Consider the following 16,845-nt stretch of genomic DNA (forward strand, 5'->3'; position numbering starts at 1 on the left):
AAGAGTTAGTACAATCACATATTTGAAAGGAGAAACAATAGGTACTGGACTGGAGGGAAAGGGCAAGGGGTGAGTGCCACCACGGCCTGGTGAGCCCAGGATTCCATTTCCCATCAGGCAAAAGCTTCCCCCAAATAATGTATGAACAGCTGCACACCACGCCTTTAGCCATCGTCTGCCCTTTCAAATATCTGGTCTATATGAGAAGACAGAGAGAGGAAAGGCCAAAAAAAGGGGGGGGGGGGACAAAAACCCTCTCAATAAAACCCCAAACCCTTTTCACTATGCGAGGCGAGAGGTCCGAAGCTTGCAGCCCAGTGTCCCCTGCGAGGCTTTGTAACATGCCGAGGACAGGGCCTGGGACACTGCCACCATCCTGGAGGCCACCCAATGGGGGAGGGGGGAAGGGGGACGACTGAACGGCAGGTCGGATGGTCCGAGTGGAGAGCTTGGTGGGGGACAAACTGACCCCAACGTTGAGCGTTCCTGTCCTGGGTGGTCTCATGCCTGTGAACCACAGGGGCTGGATTTCTGAAGTCTGCACGTCCCCCTCATCACAGAGCACAAGAAAGCACAAACACTCGAGTATCTGGGCTGTCCAAGGCCACTTCCCAACGACCGTCCTACCCAGGCTTGCTGTGCAGGTGGGGGGCCAAGTCCAGGGGAGAGGCAGCGCACAGGCAGCGCACAGCTACTTGGAGGGGAGCGGCCAGCGGGGAGGAGCTGTACCGTTTGCCTCACGACTTCGCACATGCACGTCCTCCTCCTTGGCTCTGGACATCAGTCACAAATCTCACCCTCCATCCCGGAGGCAGGTCCCGGAGGCAGGAGGGCAAGGGCCTCGCTGGAGCGCGGGCACCGGTGTGTAAGGAGATGCTCAGTGTTCTGAGAAGTGGCTGGAATGACCCAGCTTTGAAAGTGGGCAAACTGATTTTTCTGAAACGTGTCCGTCATCCTGTTTTTCCCCTTAAGGAACCGGAGCTGGAAGTGCATAAATTCCAAGTTTGCAAACAATAGTGTGGACAAAACGGGGGTTGGGGGTGGGGTGGGTAACAGTACAGAAACCAGACCAAACAGCTGGCAGAGAAATCTTCGGTGGGCGGACGCTGCCTCTCAGACACACAACCCAGGATGCTGGGATTTCACTCCGTTGGGCAGTTGACGCTGGACAGACGCTACATCAGGGCTCCTGGTGCTGAGTGTGGGCTGCACCATCCACAGCCAGGGCAGAGCTGCCAGCATCAGAAGGGTGGCCAGCGGGACAAGGTGCATGAGGGTGTGGACACCACCCCCATCTCAGCAGCAGAAAAGGTAAGTTTGGGTTTTCACCTGTTCCCACCAAAGGCCCCAAACACCCTGGCCGAGGCCTCTGTGGATATGCGCTCTGAAGAGGGAGGTTTGAAACCAAAAAAGACCCAAAGTCCTACTTCCTGGAGCTTTGCTCTAAAACCACGTGAAAGAAGAGATTGCACCTTAAAACATCTCTGCAGTACAGACTGCATTTAATCAGACCAAGAAAGGGATGGGTGCGGCAGGCCCGGGCCTCCCCCGCCCGAGTCCGGCTGGAACTGTCTCGGTGGGAAGCGCCCGTACTGGGCACGCGCGGTGGAGAAAGCACTGAAGGTCACATGCAACTCCTGGCCTTCCTGCGCGGGGGAGTCAGACGAATCTATAAATAGAGCAGTGGGACAGTTCCTTCCTTCACCTAGACTACGACAATACATATAAATAAATTCTAGTGTTTTGTTGTATTGGGGGAGGGGGCGTAGAAAATACAGGGCAGAGAAGAGGGCTGTAGAGCAGGTGACCCTTGTTTTTATTTTTCCTCAAACACAGCACTGTCACTCTGTCAGATCACCAGGGCACACCTTGAGTTCGTAACAGCATCCGGACTGTTCTGTGGAATCTCACAGCGAGCAAACTCTTTCTGCTTTAGACAAGCAGTGGACCCAGACTCAGGTGGGCAGGCTTCCCGATGTTCAGGCAGCAGTGAGCGTGTGGCTCCTGCAGGGCAGCCGGGTGCTGGAGGCAACCGGGCACTGAGGCAGCGGGGAGGGGGGCAGGCAGCAGCTCACTTGGGGGGCGAGAGCAGATGAGCACAGGGCAGGAGGGAGGACAGGACCAGAGGGAAGGTTCAGGAGATGAGTGGAGAAGCCAGGAGAGTGAGGTCTGAGGATGGAGACAGGTGCGCAAAGCTACCACGTGAGCAGTAAAGCATCGTCCGAGGAAGTGGCCCTCCTGGCGCGAGATGGGGGCTCTGCCAGGCGGCTGTCCCAGCCTTAAAGCAGCCATCACAGCACGAGCCATTCCAGCAGCCCGAGCCCCCTTTCCCCACGCGGAACAGAGCCGAGACGCAGCCCGAGCAGCCAGCACACACCTGCAGGTCACAGGGTGGCACCTGCCCACCTTCCGCTCTGCTGAGCCAGGCTCCCTGGGACCATGGCTGCCCCCTCTGTGTAGGTTCTGCTCAGTGTGCAAAAGCCACAAGTTCCCCCTCGGATGACAGGGTCTGGGGTGATTTCAGCTCAGCATAAAATGGCTCCTGTGAGCCTTTGGCCGGAGGCAGCTCTGCAGACTTGGGTGGCTGCCCAGGCTCTCAGAACCACGGTCAGCCCTGCAAATAGCCTCCCTTGGACCTGCCCACGCTGGAAAGGCTGACCTCACTGCTCAGCTCAGGTGCCTTGTCGCCCACCTGCGCTGTCTGCTAGGCAAGGAGCAGCAGGGAGACCTGCCGGCCCCGCCCAGCGGTGTCGGGGGGAGAGGCCGGGAAGAAGGCGCAGGAGAGGCGGCTTCAGCCCTGGGTGCCGGGGCCCTAAAGCAGACATGGGAGTTGGGTGGGTGGGGGTGGGGAGCTGTGGTGCTGCCTGCTCGCACGACAGGCCAACCTGGAACACACCAGTGACTGTGTCTCCGGGCTTCACCTCAGGGCCAGCGGCCAGCACGTCCACTGGCTTTAGGCTCCAGGACAGAAACCCTCACGTAAAACCCAGCTCACTGGGCTGCCCGGGGCCTCCTGGGGCGCAGCCGGAGGCCCTATGTGGCCTCAGAGGCTAACCAATGGAGGCAGCGGAGTCTTGCAGTGACATCTCACACTGAACAGGAGGGGGCGCCACCACTGGACAAGGGATCAGGGCGGGCTGGCGAAGACCATATGAAAGCTCAGCTACAGAGACATTGCTTGTGTCTTGTTTCCTTTCTCTGTAAAACCTTGGCTGCTTCAGCTGCTTTTTAAAACAAGAAGCTTCAAAGGAAGGACCTGCTGCCACGCCACCGTGCGGGGCGGGAGGGGGAGCACTGAGCCCGCAGAGGAGCTGCCCGAGGGGCTGCCCCGGCCGCCCTCACTGCGCGCGGCTGGATCCTCATGGCCGCGGCCGGCGGGCGGGAAGGAGACGGGAAGGGTTGTTTACTGTTTTGGATGAAAGCAAGCAGGTCAACGCCACATATCCACGGTGCAAGCTGGTTAGACGTCGGAGTTGTCAGGAGCAGAGAGGGTCTGCCAGCCGGCCAGGCGGTTGGACGGCCAGGCGGTTGGATGGAGGGGGGGCTCTGCCCACGGCAGCGCGGCCAGGCCAGCACCTCAGGCCTTGCTCTCCTCCACTTTCACTGCCCGAGGCTTGATGGCTCCCGTGCGCTTCATCTGGGAGGCGGCCAAGGGGGCCTCCTGCAGGGTCATGGCTCCCAGGCAGGGCTTCTCATCCACTCGTGATTTTGCCTTTGGACAGATGAACGGGACAAAGCAGTTACACTCACACGGCAGCCACCGAGGCTACACAGACCGCCCCCCCCCGCTTCCTGCTCCTGAGCCCCGGAGAAGAGCTACCCTAAGGGTCCATCCTTCAGTGGAGGACAGACTAGAAGCAGCTCTCCTAGGAAGGACACGGTGGCGCTGCTGTCCCCTCCTGCAGGCGCTGAGTGCGGTGATCGGAGGCAGGAAGACGCAGGGCCGCACTGAAGAACCTCCTCCAATCAGTGCCCCACCCCGTGCCCCCGGGACAAAGCCCCCAGAGACCCGCCTGTCTGCAGAGGGTGGGGCCGCAGGCAGGCGTGGTCTCCCAGACCTTCGAGAGCCCATCCCCAGGACCGAGTCTGACCTCCAGGTTCACACCAGGGCCTCCCTACTCTCAGGTCAGCACCGGGCAGTGCGCCAGAGTGACCGGCCTCCATCTGCCCCACACCGTGAGCGTCCGCTCAATCCAAGCACCTCCAGGAGCGGCCCCCGCCCGGGGAGCCACGCGGGGAGAAGTGAAGTGAGTGGCCAGTCCTCCGCCTCCACCAGCCAGGAGCTGCCTTACTGAGAAGCCTGCGCTGACATGTCCGAGCCCCGGAGCCTGTCATACTCGAGCAGCAGAGAGCACAGTGCCCCTCGGCCAGGAAGTGCCACGCCATCGCGGTCCCTCCCAGCCAGGACAGACGGACGGCACTCACTAGGGCTACGTGTGCACGCTCACGCACACGCCTGGCGGCTAGCGCTGACCCAGACCTAGCCCAGTCCCAGCACCTTCACAGCCCGAATCGCTAGGAGGCCAGTCCACCTGCCGGCGTCACCTCCGGGGACTCCGCATCCTCCCTTCTCTGCAGGACAAGGAAGGATCCAGACGCCCGTCAGGAGGAGCAATGCCTTCGCCCGCCAGAAGGACTCGACCCCTGGCGCCATGCTCTAAGCGCTAGGGCACTCCTCTCTATAAGAGGAGCATGCAAGCGGGGCGGACAGTCCCTTCTCTTTTGGCGCTTGGAGACGGGCCTAAGCGTCGGGGCTGGAGGTCTGGAAAGCCATCTTCTACCTGGTGAGCGTAGTGTCCCTGCACAGAGCCCATGTTAACTGCTGATCCAGAGGGCTTCCCACTGGGGCTAGCAGAGCTAGGCCTGAAAAAACCAAAGGCAGGGGGTGAGAACACACGTCACCAGCGGAGGGAGTCAAGCCCGGCGCGCGGCCCTGGCTCGGGCTCACAGACCTCCCGGCAGAGGAAGACACCCGGGAGCCAAGCTCAGAGGAGAGCGGGTCAGTCCCCCTGGATCCTCCGGCGCAGCGCGGGGAGATGCACCCGGGGGCAGAGACTGAGGTGGCCCCTGTGGACAGAACTGACCAGGCAGATGGACGGGCAGGAGGAGCAAGTCTCTCAGGGCTTGGAGGGTCTGGACCAACGTGACTCTGTGGCCAGATAAAAGGTCTTTAACCTAAGAATTATGCCCAGTATTTTTTTCTCTTTTTTTAACAATGTATTTTATTGATTTTTTACAGAGAGGAAGGGAGTTTTACAGAGTTAGAAACATTGATGAGAAACATTGATCAGCTGCCTCCTGCACACCTCCTACTGGGAATGTGCCCGCAACCAAGGTACATGCCCTTGACCGGAATCGAACCCGGGACCTTTCAGTCCGCAGTCCGACGTTCTGTTCATTGAGCCAAACCGGTTAGGGCATGCCCAGTATTTTTCTAGTCTTCCCTTTCTTTGGGTGGGGGTGGAGGTTGGTGGGATGGAGATACCAAAAGGAACCATACTGTAGACACCTTTCTACATGTGTCCCGTTGCCCAGACCACCAGTTCCCAGAAAGGGTGATTGATGCTAAATGAAAAAATGATTTCATGGTGAAAGTACGCGAAGCGCTGTGTGCAGAGCTCACCAGGACTCTGGACCGCGGGCTGTGCCCAGGAGCAGGCTCCTTGCACACAGCACCCGCCAAGGACCGGAGCGGAGCCCGGGTGGCAGGACACCTTCAGAAGTCGTTTCCAGAAAAAGTGGGAAATGCTTCTCTATAAGAACATACCAACAAAGGCCCTTAGCTCAGGATTCTGTTTTCTAAGCAGCTCCACGGAGGGCAGTGACGGTCACTCCCACACTGGGCACACACGGCTCTGGTGAGGGAGGGTCCGTCTCCTGGGTGTGTCCAGGAAGGGTGGCAGCTGGGCGCTGCAGGGAGACAGCAGTACCTGCACACTCCAAGTCCCCTCCCTTCTTTCCTCCCTCCCTCCCTCCCACCTCCCTCTGCACCTGGCTCTGTGCTGCTGCCCACACAGTTTCTAACGGTTGTTGTTTTGGCCCATGTGAAAAATATGATCAGATAATAAAGCGAACTAATAAAAACAAGTGAAGCCACGAGAGTGAAAATAAGAAAAGTTGAAATGGGGAAAATTCACAAAAACCCCTCCCCCTGGAAATGCTGTTGGAAGGATGGAAGGAAGTGGCTCCAGGAGCGGCGGGCACAGTGCCTGGCCAGATCTGACTGCAGGCCCCCTCCCCCAGAGGACCAGGTGGGCGCAGGGGCCTCAACTGACCTCTCCCGGGCACTGCCAGCTGCACGTCTGTCTGACTCATCTACCACCAGGGCGGCTTCCAGGAGAGTCTCCCACACATCAGAGTCCACTGCACTAACCCTGGGCCCGAAGCCGGTCACGCTGCCCTCCCAGCTACACGGACCCCTGGGGTGAGGACGTTGGCAGAGCCAGAGCTTCTCACCACGAGTAATTGAACCAGATAATTCATCCAGGCCAGCTCTGACCCAGCTCAGGGCCCTGGGGCTGGTGCTGGAGGCAGAGACGGGTGGGGAGGAAGCAAAAAGGCGGGGCCCAGCAGCTCCATGTCCAGGGGAGGGGGCGCCTCCGCCTGGGCTGCGCCTGCGCGGCCACGGACTGCTGTCCTGAGAGCCGGCGAGAGGGCTGTGCGAGTGAGGGCCAGCCCGACACTGACATCGGCTGTCCTTCCCCGCCCTCCAGGCAAGCCCTCCAGTGCAGAGCACGGGCTGAGGGTTACCAACAGCCAGTCCAGTCCCTGAGCTCAGCGATGACTGAAGCGTCATGGTGACACGTGGGCGTACACGGGGACCGGCCTCCGTGCCCTGCGCCCCCTCCCGGGCCTTAGCTTCTTGGGAACCCCAGCCCCGCAGCACCTGCGGCTCCTTTACCTGTAGGTCTGTGGTGACTGCACGGAGCCTCCGGAAGGAACATTCTGTTTACTGTCGGCAAAGTGGAAGCCCTTCATCTCCATCTGCGAGGACTAGAGACCGGGAAGCAAAAGCTGCGGGTTGGTGGCCTTGGGGACAGCCTGGCCCTTGCGGAACCGCCCTGTGCACAGCCGATGGGGCCCAGGGAGACCCAGAGCTTCTGGGTAGAGGCAGCTCTTAAAGGAATCGAGGCTGGAGGCTTGTTCCTTTTGAAGGGGCTGAGCACCACCGCGGGCGCTCCCTTGCCATCTCTGCCCTGACGAGGCGGCCTCAGCAGAACCACGGGGCTAGTGAGGAGCGTGGGGCCTGGGCCCCGCCCCAGACACTCTCTCCCTGGGCCTCCAAGACCTGGCCCTGAGCTGGCTCCTCGGGTGCTCCTGTACCCACATAGGGACCAGGCATGGACTGACACACCTCCTTCCTGCGTGGCAACGCACACCTGAGCTTCCTACACGGCCAGCTTGTACACTAACCAGGCTCCTGGCCATGAGAAGGCAGGAGGCCCCTGGCATTTCCTGCCACACAGTGGCGTCTGGCTAACTGAGGGCTGGTGACACCCTCCAGGATGCCAGCAGGATGGAGCCGCTCACCTCTCTGCTGGTGTTGAGGACCGAAGGCTGGGACCCGGGCGGGAGAATCCTGCGAGGGGCCCCCACGGAGAGGCTCTGGCCCTGCGGCAGCTGGATGGACTGGGGCAGGAGCAGGGGCTGCTGTCCGGAGCCGTAGCGCGGCAGGGGCAGCTGGGAGCCGGGCAGTGGCATCGTCAGCTGCTGACAACGGGGACAGTCAGGAAGGGAAGCGGTGTTCACACTCACACCCAAGAGCAAGCACACGTCAGACTTCAGGCTCTTATTTCACGAGTCACAGCGAGGCCCTCCCGCCCCGCAGTGCGAAACTCGAGGTCACCCTGGATTTCACACTCGGCGGGGGGAACAGTGGGTGGTGAGGAGGCAGGCACAGGCGAGGGGGCCAGTGCCACCCGGTGGGCGGGGCCCCTCGCCGAGGTGGAAGGGGCGTGTGCTCCAGCCCTCCCCGCTTCCACCCTGCAAAGGCTCGCTGAAGGCACACTGTGCGGGGAAGCGCCAGGACACGGTCAGCCCAGAGCCACGAGGGCAGTCGGTGCCATGCTGGGCGCCACGCCGGTGCCAGAGCGCAGTGTGGGCAGCAGCCTGTGCAGGTCCGTGTGCGGGTCCGTGTGCGGGCGGTAGGGGAAGAGCTAGGGAGGCCGGGAGGCTCTCGGGAGGTGGCGTCCACGGGGACCCCAGTGAGAACAGCCAGGCAGGAAAGGCTCCCTCTGGGCAGAGCCCGGGCCAACCCGCCCAGCTCTGCCCCTAAAGGTCTGAGCACAATGCTCTGGGCCAGGGTTCCTGGAACCGAACTGGAGCCTCCTGGGACTTCGGACGCCCGTTACGACAGAGAAAGTAACTGCACAGCCTCAGCCACCCCTTCCAATGTCCAGAACCAGGTGGGTGAGGAGGGGGCAGAGGGAGCCCCCTTTTGTCTCTCAGTCACTTTCCTCTTCATCTCCCTGCTGGTGAGTCCACAGTGGAGGGTCAGAAGGATCTATTGGAATTGCATCACGGAGACACGTGGCAGCCAGAGCCGCGGGGACCCAGGCCTGCCCTGCACACGCCACCTGATTTAGAGGGAGGGGCGGGAGCCTGCCAGGGAGGGTCTGTTGCCCTCTGACAGCCCAGAGCGGGGGACACGGACTGGGCCACCTCAAGAACCAGGGAGAAAACCCCGTTTTGGACCCGGTGTCTGAACAAGTCAAGCTGGAGATGCCGTGAGATACAGACGTTAGAGCCCAGATGGGGGCAGCCCAGTGGATTTGAGTTCAGGTCCAGCAGACAGCTGGGAGGACGGAAGCATGGCTCACTTCACCTGCAGCCCCACAGCGCGGGAGGGAGGGGGAGGGCGCTCCAGGAGGCGCACTGCTCTGAGGTGAAGCAGGTTTGGGGACAGAGGTGATGAGATCCCTCAGAAGGGGCTGAGCATGTGGCCTGGTTCCACCAGCCCAAGGCCCAGTCACCGAGGCTACAGCAGCGAGTCGGCACACACCAAGGCAGGCAAGGGAAAAGCGGGCAGGGGTGGGGTAGGCGGGTGGGGGTGGGGGTGAGGGACTGGCTCCTGACCTGGGGGAGCTGGGAGTCCAGCATCTGAGAGGCGCCCAGCCCGGCCGCCTGGCTGAGCTGGCCCTCGTACACCAGGGCTTGGCTCCCGCTCATGGGCTGGTAGGGGGAGCCGGACTGGGGCTTCACCATCTCCAAGGGCTGCATGCCGGGGAACGCTGAGTACGGAGGCTTCAGGGCTGTGCCCCCGGAGAGGATCATGGTGCTGGGCGGCGACAGGCTGGGGTGCATGTACACCTGCGACCTGCAAAAGCCAGACGGTGTCAGGGCAGGCGTGGGAGAGCCAGCACGAGGCCCCGGCGTGTACACGGCCTGGACAGTGCCCTGCTGCTGGCCTAGGGACCACAGTTTGGGCATCACTGGATTAAACAAACGGACAGACGTGCAAGACGCAGGGAAACCTGTGTGATGCCTAAAGCACTGGACGGGAGACACAGCAAGGGCAGCTGGAGGCGGTGGGCAAGGGCGTGGGCGTGGCAGAGGGCAGGGGGCAGCTCTCAGCCCCTCCTGCACATGGCGAAGAACGAACTATAGTGACCACCACCCCAAGGGCAGAGCAAAGGGAACGGGCGCACAGGATGCAGAGGTCTGAGCTCCCGGTCTCACCTGAAGGGCTGCAGGGAGCTGAAGATCTCCTGTGACTGGGAGACAGGGAGCCCGCCCCTCAGCCCCAGCTGGGCTGGCGCCTGCAGAGACGTGTGAAGGGAAATGGGGATCTGCTGGGCAGCGGCAGCCTGTGGGGAAGCCAGCAGGTCACCGCGGGGCCCTCCCAGCCGGTCCTCCCTTCCCCTCCGCACGCAGCTGGAACCGCCCGAGTACAAGTCCAAGCACCTCCTCCTGCGCTTCCTTCGCTCTACGCGTCACAGCCTCCCTACTGCACACATCGAGGTGGCGCTCAGACGCAAGGGTGAGCGGACCACCAACACAGAACTCACGCAGTATGATCCGGTTCCGTGAAGGCCGTCCCCTTGCACAACTAGACAAGGTGACACTGGAGAACACGTTTAAAGAGGCAGGCCAGGCCCACGCCTCTCCTCTGCCCCGATCTGCTCTTGGGAGGCCTCCGCGGGGAGCCTGGTGCTGGCTTGGCAGGAAAGTCTGGCCCCCGCCAGCTTCCAGCTTCCAGCAAGCACCCCCTGCAGCACGGGAACTGCCGGTGCTGCATAAAAACCAACGCCTGCTCGTTCTAAGACTACCTCTTTCTAATGCATCCATGCCTGGGAGTCTAGGCCTTGCTTCTCTTCATCAGAAGGGTACCTGATCACCAAAGAGAATTCCGTTTCAGCCAGTTCCCCGGCCGGACAGAGGGGAACTCGAAGGAAACTAAGCAGAGTCTGGAGCACTGAGCTCCATCCCTCTTCCTCGCCTCTCGTTTACGCGTCCCCACACACTGATGGCTGCCATGGCATGCCAGGTGCTGGGCACGACACGTGAGGGACACGGAGAAAGGAGAAAGGAGGACTCTGACACCGCCCCCGGCTCCCCCCGGACCCCAGCCCGCGGCCTTCACCTGCTGGTAGCTCTGCTGCTGAGGTATCGTCTGGGGAACCAGCCGGGGCTGACTCGCAAACATGTGGCCGTCCAGGTAGAGAGGCGGCAGGTGGCTGCCTGGAGACAGAACCCACGGAGGCAGACAGGATCAGGCCTCCCTGTCCCTGAGGACCCTAAGGGACACGCTGTGCCCACTGCCCCGTGCAGGCGGCTCCACCGCATGCAGGCTGCCTGGGTCTCTCAGCCACGTTCCTCTTCATCTCCCTGCTATTGAGTCCACAGTGGAGGGTCAGAAGGATCTATTGGAATTCCATCATTGAGACCTCGGCAGCCAGGACCTCAAAACTGCCCCCTCCCCCTTGGGCACAGACGCGATGACCAGGATGCTGGCAGGAAGGACATGTCCGTGGCTGAGAGGAAAGCACTTCCCGGTGTGGCCTCTGTCAGCATGGCTCCCCCCGGAGCGCCGTCCTCGCCGGGCTGGCTTTGAGCCGGACCGAGACGCAGAGGGGCGCCGCCCACCGGCAGAGGGGACACGGCCCCCGTGACCCCGATCCACCTCAATGCCTGTCTCTGCTCGTCCTCCCTCCAGGGGCTGGGACAGAGCCTCAGGGACGCTGTGACCCCGACCTCCCACGTGCAGACGGGGAGCCACGCGGGTGAGCTCAGGCTGCCACCGCACACTCCGCGAAGCGCACGAGGCGGCTCGGGCCGTACCTGGGAGAGAAGACGGTGCCACGGAGGCCACGGGCATGGGCGGCATGGAGACGCCACCGAAGGAGCTGTAGTTGACCCCACTGGAGGCGCCCACCGAGGACGGGGGCTGGATGCCCGCGCCCGGGCCCCCCGGAGAGCTCTGCTCCGGCAAACTGGGCGAGTTTTCCCAAGCCTTCCGCGCAGACTCCATCTTGGAGGAAAGGGAGGAGAGGGATGAACGTCGCCGGGGAGAGCCGATGGCAGTGTGGGGGGCTGCCGCTCCCGCCTCCTCACACGCCCATGGGCCTGCCGCGCTCAGGACGGGCGTTACCTTCAGGGTGAGGTCGGCTGTGGGGAAGGACATCTGGGAGAGGCCGATGGCCCTCTGGATGTGGTGATCTCGCCGCAGGATGGGAATGCTCTGTGTCAGCCCGGCCTGGAGGAGACAGGAGGCACAGAGGCGGCGGGACGGCGTGTTACATGTCCTTCAGGTCTGGTCCTGTGCTCAGACACAAGCTGAAGCTGCCAGCGCCGAGACCCGTTTATCTCCTCCAAAGAGCTGCCTTCACGACTGCCCTGACAGAGGCCCAGGAGAGTCCCCCTGCCCCGCTCTCTAGCAGGGTTATGCCAGCAACATAACCACTGGCCGCCAGCACACCGGCTTGGAGACCTCCAGGAGGCTGAGAAAGAGGTCCCGGTGCAGGCTTGGCTCAGGCGGGCAGCGTGGTGCCCAGCGTTCTCAAACATGACACGGACTTGGAAAAACAGAACTGAAGCACGCTACACAAACCAGACTTTGGGAAACACATGACCCCGTTTTAAGGTGAGCAAATTGGGGTGTAGGACATTGACACAACTAGCTGAAGGTATGTGAGCAGCTAGAAATTACGTCCTGACTCAAACCCGACCTGCCTGACCCGCGGCCGACCAGCGCGGACGCACACTCACGTTGCTAGCCAGGGCGTCCTGGAGCTTGACCACTGGGTTCCCGGCGGGCCCAGGCGCGGACCCCGGCGGCAGGCTGAAGTCCGAGTCCTGGAAGAAGGGGACAGAGTCCCTGGATCACCCCGCTCACCGTGCGGCAGAGCCGTGGTCTCAGCGCCTCTAAAAACCCACCACGCGAGCACCTGGCCGCGTGCTCCCCGCGGCGCAGGGCCGAGTGCCGCCTCTCCTCCTCTCCCTGCCGTGCCCGCTGCCCGCCCGGGAGAGACAAGACTGCGCACGGTCGGCCTGAGACCCTGGTGGCGGCAGCAGGGACTCCAGGGAACAGCTCACCGCACGCTCCCCAGTGCCTCTGTCTAGGAGACAACCTCTCCAAGTACAAACAAGTAAATAAAGCCTCACCTTCGGGCCGACTCCAAACTCGATGGGCGGCACCGGGAGCACCGAGTCCACGTGGATCTCCACCCCGTTGACCGGTGCGACGGCGGCGCCGGGCAGGCGCTCGGCCGCCTCGGAGCCCTTCCTGTTCTTGAGGGAGCGCTCGTTGCCGATGGGTCCGGGCCGGTGCTCCTTGCTCTGCGCAGAGCCTTGTTCCGAGTCCTGGCCGGGAAAGAGAGAAGCTGAGAGGCAGACCAGGTGCCCTTCTACGCCCGGGAATCAGGGAGAAGCCAGACAGCGAGCCCTTCTGCCCAGGCCCGGCCCTGCCAGGGGGCTCCCCTTACCTTCTGCTCAGGCTGCTTCTGGGCCTGCTCCTTGTGGCCGTCAGCCTTGGGCTCCAGGGTGGACCCGCTCATCTCCTCCGGCTTCAGAGAGCCATACGGCGAGCTGCGCTGCGAGGAGGTCGCGGACGACTCTCGAGACTCGGCGCTCAAGTCCACACCACTGTCTCCCTGGCTGCTCTTAAAGCCCTGCTGTGCAAGGCACCCCGCGGGTTAGCGCCCTGGCCCTGCTCCCCGTGCTGCCGCCTGTGTGCCATCTTGCCCCGCGTTGGGTCCTGACCAGACAACTGAAGGGATGGATGTGGCCAAAGGCACCCCTGTCCGAATCTCCAGACCCCCAGCGGGTCCTCGGCTGAGACCATCACACTCATCTCTCACGTGACCCTAACCAAACTGTGACCACCGTCACAGGGGTGAAGGGAGCCCTGCCTGCTCCCCGACATGGGGTGGGTAACCCCTTTTCTTCCTGCCTCTCACACACGCACCTCACAGAGGTCAGAATCAGACTGTAGTCCAGCCACCTGCTGGGGCCTGAGGGAATGGCCTCGGGTACAGGCTCAGGTGCTGAGGCTGAGGGAGGGCTTGGGCCGCAGGACAGACACAGCCCAGCACAGGACGGGGAGCACCAGTACTCACCTCAGCAGAGCCGGACTCAGAGCCGTTGAAGGCGGTGGCAGCTTTAGTCCAGGAGTCACTGGTTGAGGCCTGGCCGGGCAGAGCTAGCAGGAGGGAGCAGAGTCAGGACGTCAAAAAGGAGCAAGAAGGCTGCCATGGCGAGCACAGCACGGCTTACACAAACCCAGGCCCCTGGCCCTGGTGGTCCCCCCACACGCCAGCGAGCAGCGCGGACACCTGGGGGCTGGTCAGAGCATCACCGCCACCCAGCACCCTGAGGAAGCCTCTCCGCTGTGACACTACCTACACTCAAGCCAGCTACCGGTTTCTGCCCCCTGGGCGCTGCTGCCAGTCCTGCCAGGCCCACGCCACCACTACCGAGACTCCAGCAGGAGCCACAACCTGTGCCTGTCCACAACCTCACGTAAGACCGTCAGCCACCCGGCCGTGGTCTGAGCCTGCAGAACCAAGGGGAAGCCTACAGAATCCCTCCTCCATCCGCTCTAGCCAGCCTGGGCAGGTACCTCCGCACGTGCACACTGACACCCCCCGTCACACACCACCGACTGCCTAACATCGGTATTTCACGGAGAGGGTATCGCTCTTTCCAGCCTCGTTCTGCAATGGGACAGGCCACATGGCGCCAACTGAAAGTCCAGGCCCAGAGCCCAGGACCCCGGCCTCAGAGGGGGAGGCTCACACCTGAGCGCCGGGCTGTGCTGTGTAAACACAGCTGGCTGTGGGTGACTGCTCACGCTCCCCGGGGTGCCTTGTGCCCTGTTCTGTTCCCTCCGGGTCCCGTCCAAAGCGGGCATTCAAGAAGAACTGGTTCCGTTAAGATGGCTTTGTTTTTAAAGTTATTAGGAAAATAGCGTTGAATATACGCTTTTTTAATATATAGTTCAGGGGAACAAATTTTCTAAAGAGCAAGGTCCACCCTTAATCTGGTCCCAAGTCTGTCTGTCTCAGAGTGCCTGGGGCTGACAGAGCCGTCCTTCCATAATCACAAAGCCCTGGGCCTGGTGCCCCTGCTGGCAGTCATCGTCGCTCCTCCACTCATAACAGGTGAGGGCAAGTGCCATGGGCAAAGGGAGCCAGGCCAGTGCGAGGGCCTTGGCAAGGGGGGCGGGGCCAGCCCCTCTCCAGGTCTCCAGACTCACGGAACGCTTTGCTGTTCCAGCAGCTGCAAGGCAGGGACGTCTACCCCTGCTACGCCACCAATGGCTCCGGTGGGGCTAACACTGCTTAGAGGACGCCCGCCTGCAGCCTCAGTCCTGGAGCTGATGTTCCCTGAAGAAAACAGCCAGGGCTAAGCACTCTTACCCTGGCCACTGCTCTCCCAGATCTCGGTGCCCAGGCTGCCGCCTGGCACGGGCACATCGCCTTGCTCCAGGCCCAAGTTGTTCTGCTTTTTCGCAAACCGAGGCGGAATGCGGGAGGCAAGGCTCCGACCTTTGACAGGCACCTAAGGAAAGAAAGGTGGAGAGGCCGTCCTAGAGGTCAGGCATGTGACATATTCGCCAGCAATGCCTCTGGGCCATCAGAACCAAGAGAACGTGCCCCAGCGATGTTGGAACTCTCTCTCTCTCTCTCAAGACCTCAACCACGAGTGTTAATGCCACACCCGGCGAGGGCTCACAGCCAATGGCCTGTGAGGAAGCCGACCACAGGGCAGTGTGCAGTGCCCCGAGGGTGCCAGGCGAGCACAGGGTCCCAAGGAGCCGGGGAAGAGGACAGACATGGACTGAGGCCGTCTGCACGTGCTAAGCTGGGCTCCCCTGCTGTCAGCGGCCAGTCCCTCTTTGAGAACAGGGACGGGGTCATCCCCTGTGGTGCTGGGGAAGGTGTCTGAGGGACACTCCTGCCCTCCGCCCTCCTCCCTGCTGCACCCAGAACTCGGAGGCTCCTGGCTGTGGTTCCCCACACCAGCTGCTCCCAAGCCTGCTCCTCCTCTCCCCGAGCGCCTCACCTGCACAGCTTGCTCCTTCTTCCTCCTCTCCTCTTCCAGCAGGCGGCGCTGCTTCTTGGTCAGGATCTCGATGAAGCCTTCACCCACCATGGAGCCCACCTCCGTGTCCTCCCCGGGGCTGGACCCACAATTCTCGAGGATGGAATCTGAACCAAGAGTTCACCAAAGGGATGGTGTCCCACTCACCAGAAGCCACGGAGAACCCAGCCCTACAGGCACCCGACATCTTGGCACGGCTCAGTTCCCAAGGCTGGGCAGTGCCTAGCTGGGCACCTCCCAGGAGCTGCGCAGAGTTCATCTTGCCTACAGAACGAGCTGGGATCCCACACCCTCCCGTGAGCTCTAACACACCGTTAACGCAAACCAGAGACCTAAGTGACACTACCGCCCAGAAAAGTCTCTGGAAATAGAAACGCTTAAGTCCCAGCTCTGCTCCTAATGAGCCACGAGCCTCACTGGCCTCGGGTTCCCATCTTCAGTTCCCTGAACAGTGGGGGCACTCTAGGGCAGTGAAGGGGTTTGGCAAGCTGTGAGAAACACAAGTGCAGGGGCCGCATCTGTTCTGCTCATCTCTGTACCCCAGAACAAGGCTGGGGTCGCCTCGCCCCAGAAGTTCAGACAGCAAGAGGGCAGACCTGGCAGCTGCAGGCGAGGCCCCACTTCACCCGGCTCGGCTCCTCCCTCCCCGAAGACACAAGGACACAGACTCACTTCCGTAGTTCAGGTCAAACTGCTGCATGGCCTCTCCCTGCTCGCCCACCCTTGGAGCAGCCAGGGGGGCCTCCTCACAGGCGGCTTCGGTGTCCGAGGTGGCGTGGACAGCCCGCTCCAGGGGGTGGTGGCCACTGTGACCTCCGGGCAAGGCCTCGTCCGGGGTCCTGGAAGGGAAGGGGGACCTCATTAGCTCAGAAGCAGCAGCAGGTGGGGAAGGAAGCACACAGCACGCACCGTCCCTGACCTGCCCCGCGGCTCACCAGCTGTTCCTGGGAAGCCACTGGCAGCAGCACTGCGTCCTGGGCGGGCCACGGGGGAGGCCTCTCCAGCCGCGCCGGCCCTGCCCAGGGCTCAGTGCTCCGTCTGCCACTGTGAGCCACGGTGGCGGGACTCCACACAGGACATCCTCCCGTCACAACACCGCCCGTGGCCGCCCAGGCCCCGGCCACCAGGCTCTCAGGGCAGAGGCAGAGGCAAAGCCCGGCCTTGGCATCCTAGACCAACGGACACCCAAGAACTCGCACGCCCTGTGGCTCCTCCTCTGGGGGAAGTCATCCAGGCTCTGCCCCAAATCTGAGCAGGGACATGTGGGAACACTCCTGAGGGACACTGAGCTGGGGCCATCCA

At 62.2% G+C, this 16,845-nt stretch overlaps 1 protein-coding gene and 2 non-coding genes across 15 annotated transcripts in view; all 3 read right to left on the reverse strand.

Moving 5' to 3' along the window:
- Positions 1–1,473: 1,473 nt before the first annotated feature.
- The window catches only part of PRRC2B (proline rich coiled-coil 2B), a 66,361-nt gene continuing 50,989 nt past the window's right edge, over positions 1,474–16,845 (reverse strand). For 3 of the 13 annotated variants that reach the window (XM_045575150.1, XM_045575148.1, XM_045575147.1), the window contains exons 17-32: positions 16,216–16,382; positions 15,505–15,650; positions 14,859–15,000; positions 13,557–13,639; positions 12,924–13,112; positions 12,604–12,801; positions 12,208–12,294; positions 11,591–11,695; positions 11,281–11,470; positions 10,583–10,680; positions 9,679–9,806; positions 9,076–9,316; positions 7,531–7,710; positions 6,902–6,993; positions 4,782–4,863; positions 1,474–3,712 (exon numbers count right to left, since the gene is read on the reverse strand). In XM_045575150.1, the coding sequence (XP_045431106.1) occupies positions 3,578–3,712; positions 4,782–4,863; positions 6,902–6,993; positions 7,531–7,710; positions 9,076–9,316; positions 9,679–9,806; positions 10,583–10,680; positions 11,281–11,470; positions 11,591–11,695; positions 12,208–12,294; positions 12,604–12,801; positions 12,924–13,112; positions 13,557–13,639; positions 14,859–15,000; positions 15,505–15,650; positions 16,216–16,382 (2,263 nt within the window). In that variant the 3' untranslated portion in view covers positions 1,474–3,577. Of the gene's footprint in view, positions 3,713–4,781; positions 4,864–6,901; positions 6,994–7,530; positions 7,711–9,075; positions 9,317–9,676; positions 9,807–10,268; positions 10,330–10,582; positions 10,681–11,280; positions 11,471–11,590; positions 11,696–12,207; positions 12,295–12,603; positions 12,802–12,923; positions 13,113–13,556; positions 13,640–14,858; positions 15,001–15,504; positions 15,651–16,215; positions 16,383–16,845 lie in introns of those variants that run through there. The other 10 variants (XM_036420448.2, XM_036420452.2, XM_036420444.2 and 7 more) reach the window with 9 other exon arrangements.
- On the reverse strand, positions 8,441–8,526 carry LOC118708925. The gene has a single exon (XR_004984762.1). It is a non-coding gene; the product is annotated as a small nucleolar RNA SNORD62 (small nucleolar RNA).
- LOC118708924 lies at positions 10,800–10,885 on the reverse strand. The gene has a single exon (XR_004984761.1). It is a non-coding gene; the product is annotated as a small nucleolar RNA SNORD62 (small nucleolar RNA).

This window comes from Pipistrellus kuhlii, unplaced genomic scaffold, assembly GCF_014108245.1.
Source record: "Pipistrellus kuhlii isolate mPipKuh1 unplaced genomic scaffold, mPipKuh1.p scaffold_m20_p_68, whole genome shotgun sequence".
In the NCBI taxonomy this organism is placed as follows: Eukaryota; Metazoa; Chordata; class Mammalia; order Chiroptera; family Vespertilionidae; genus Pipistrellus; species Pipistrellus kuhlii.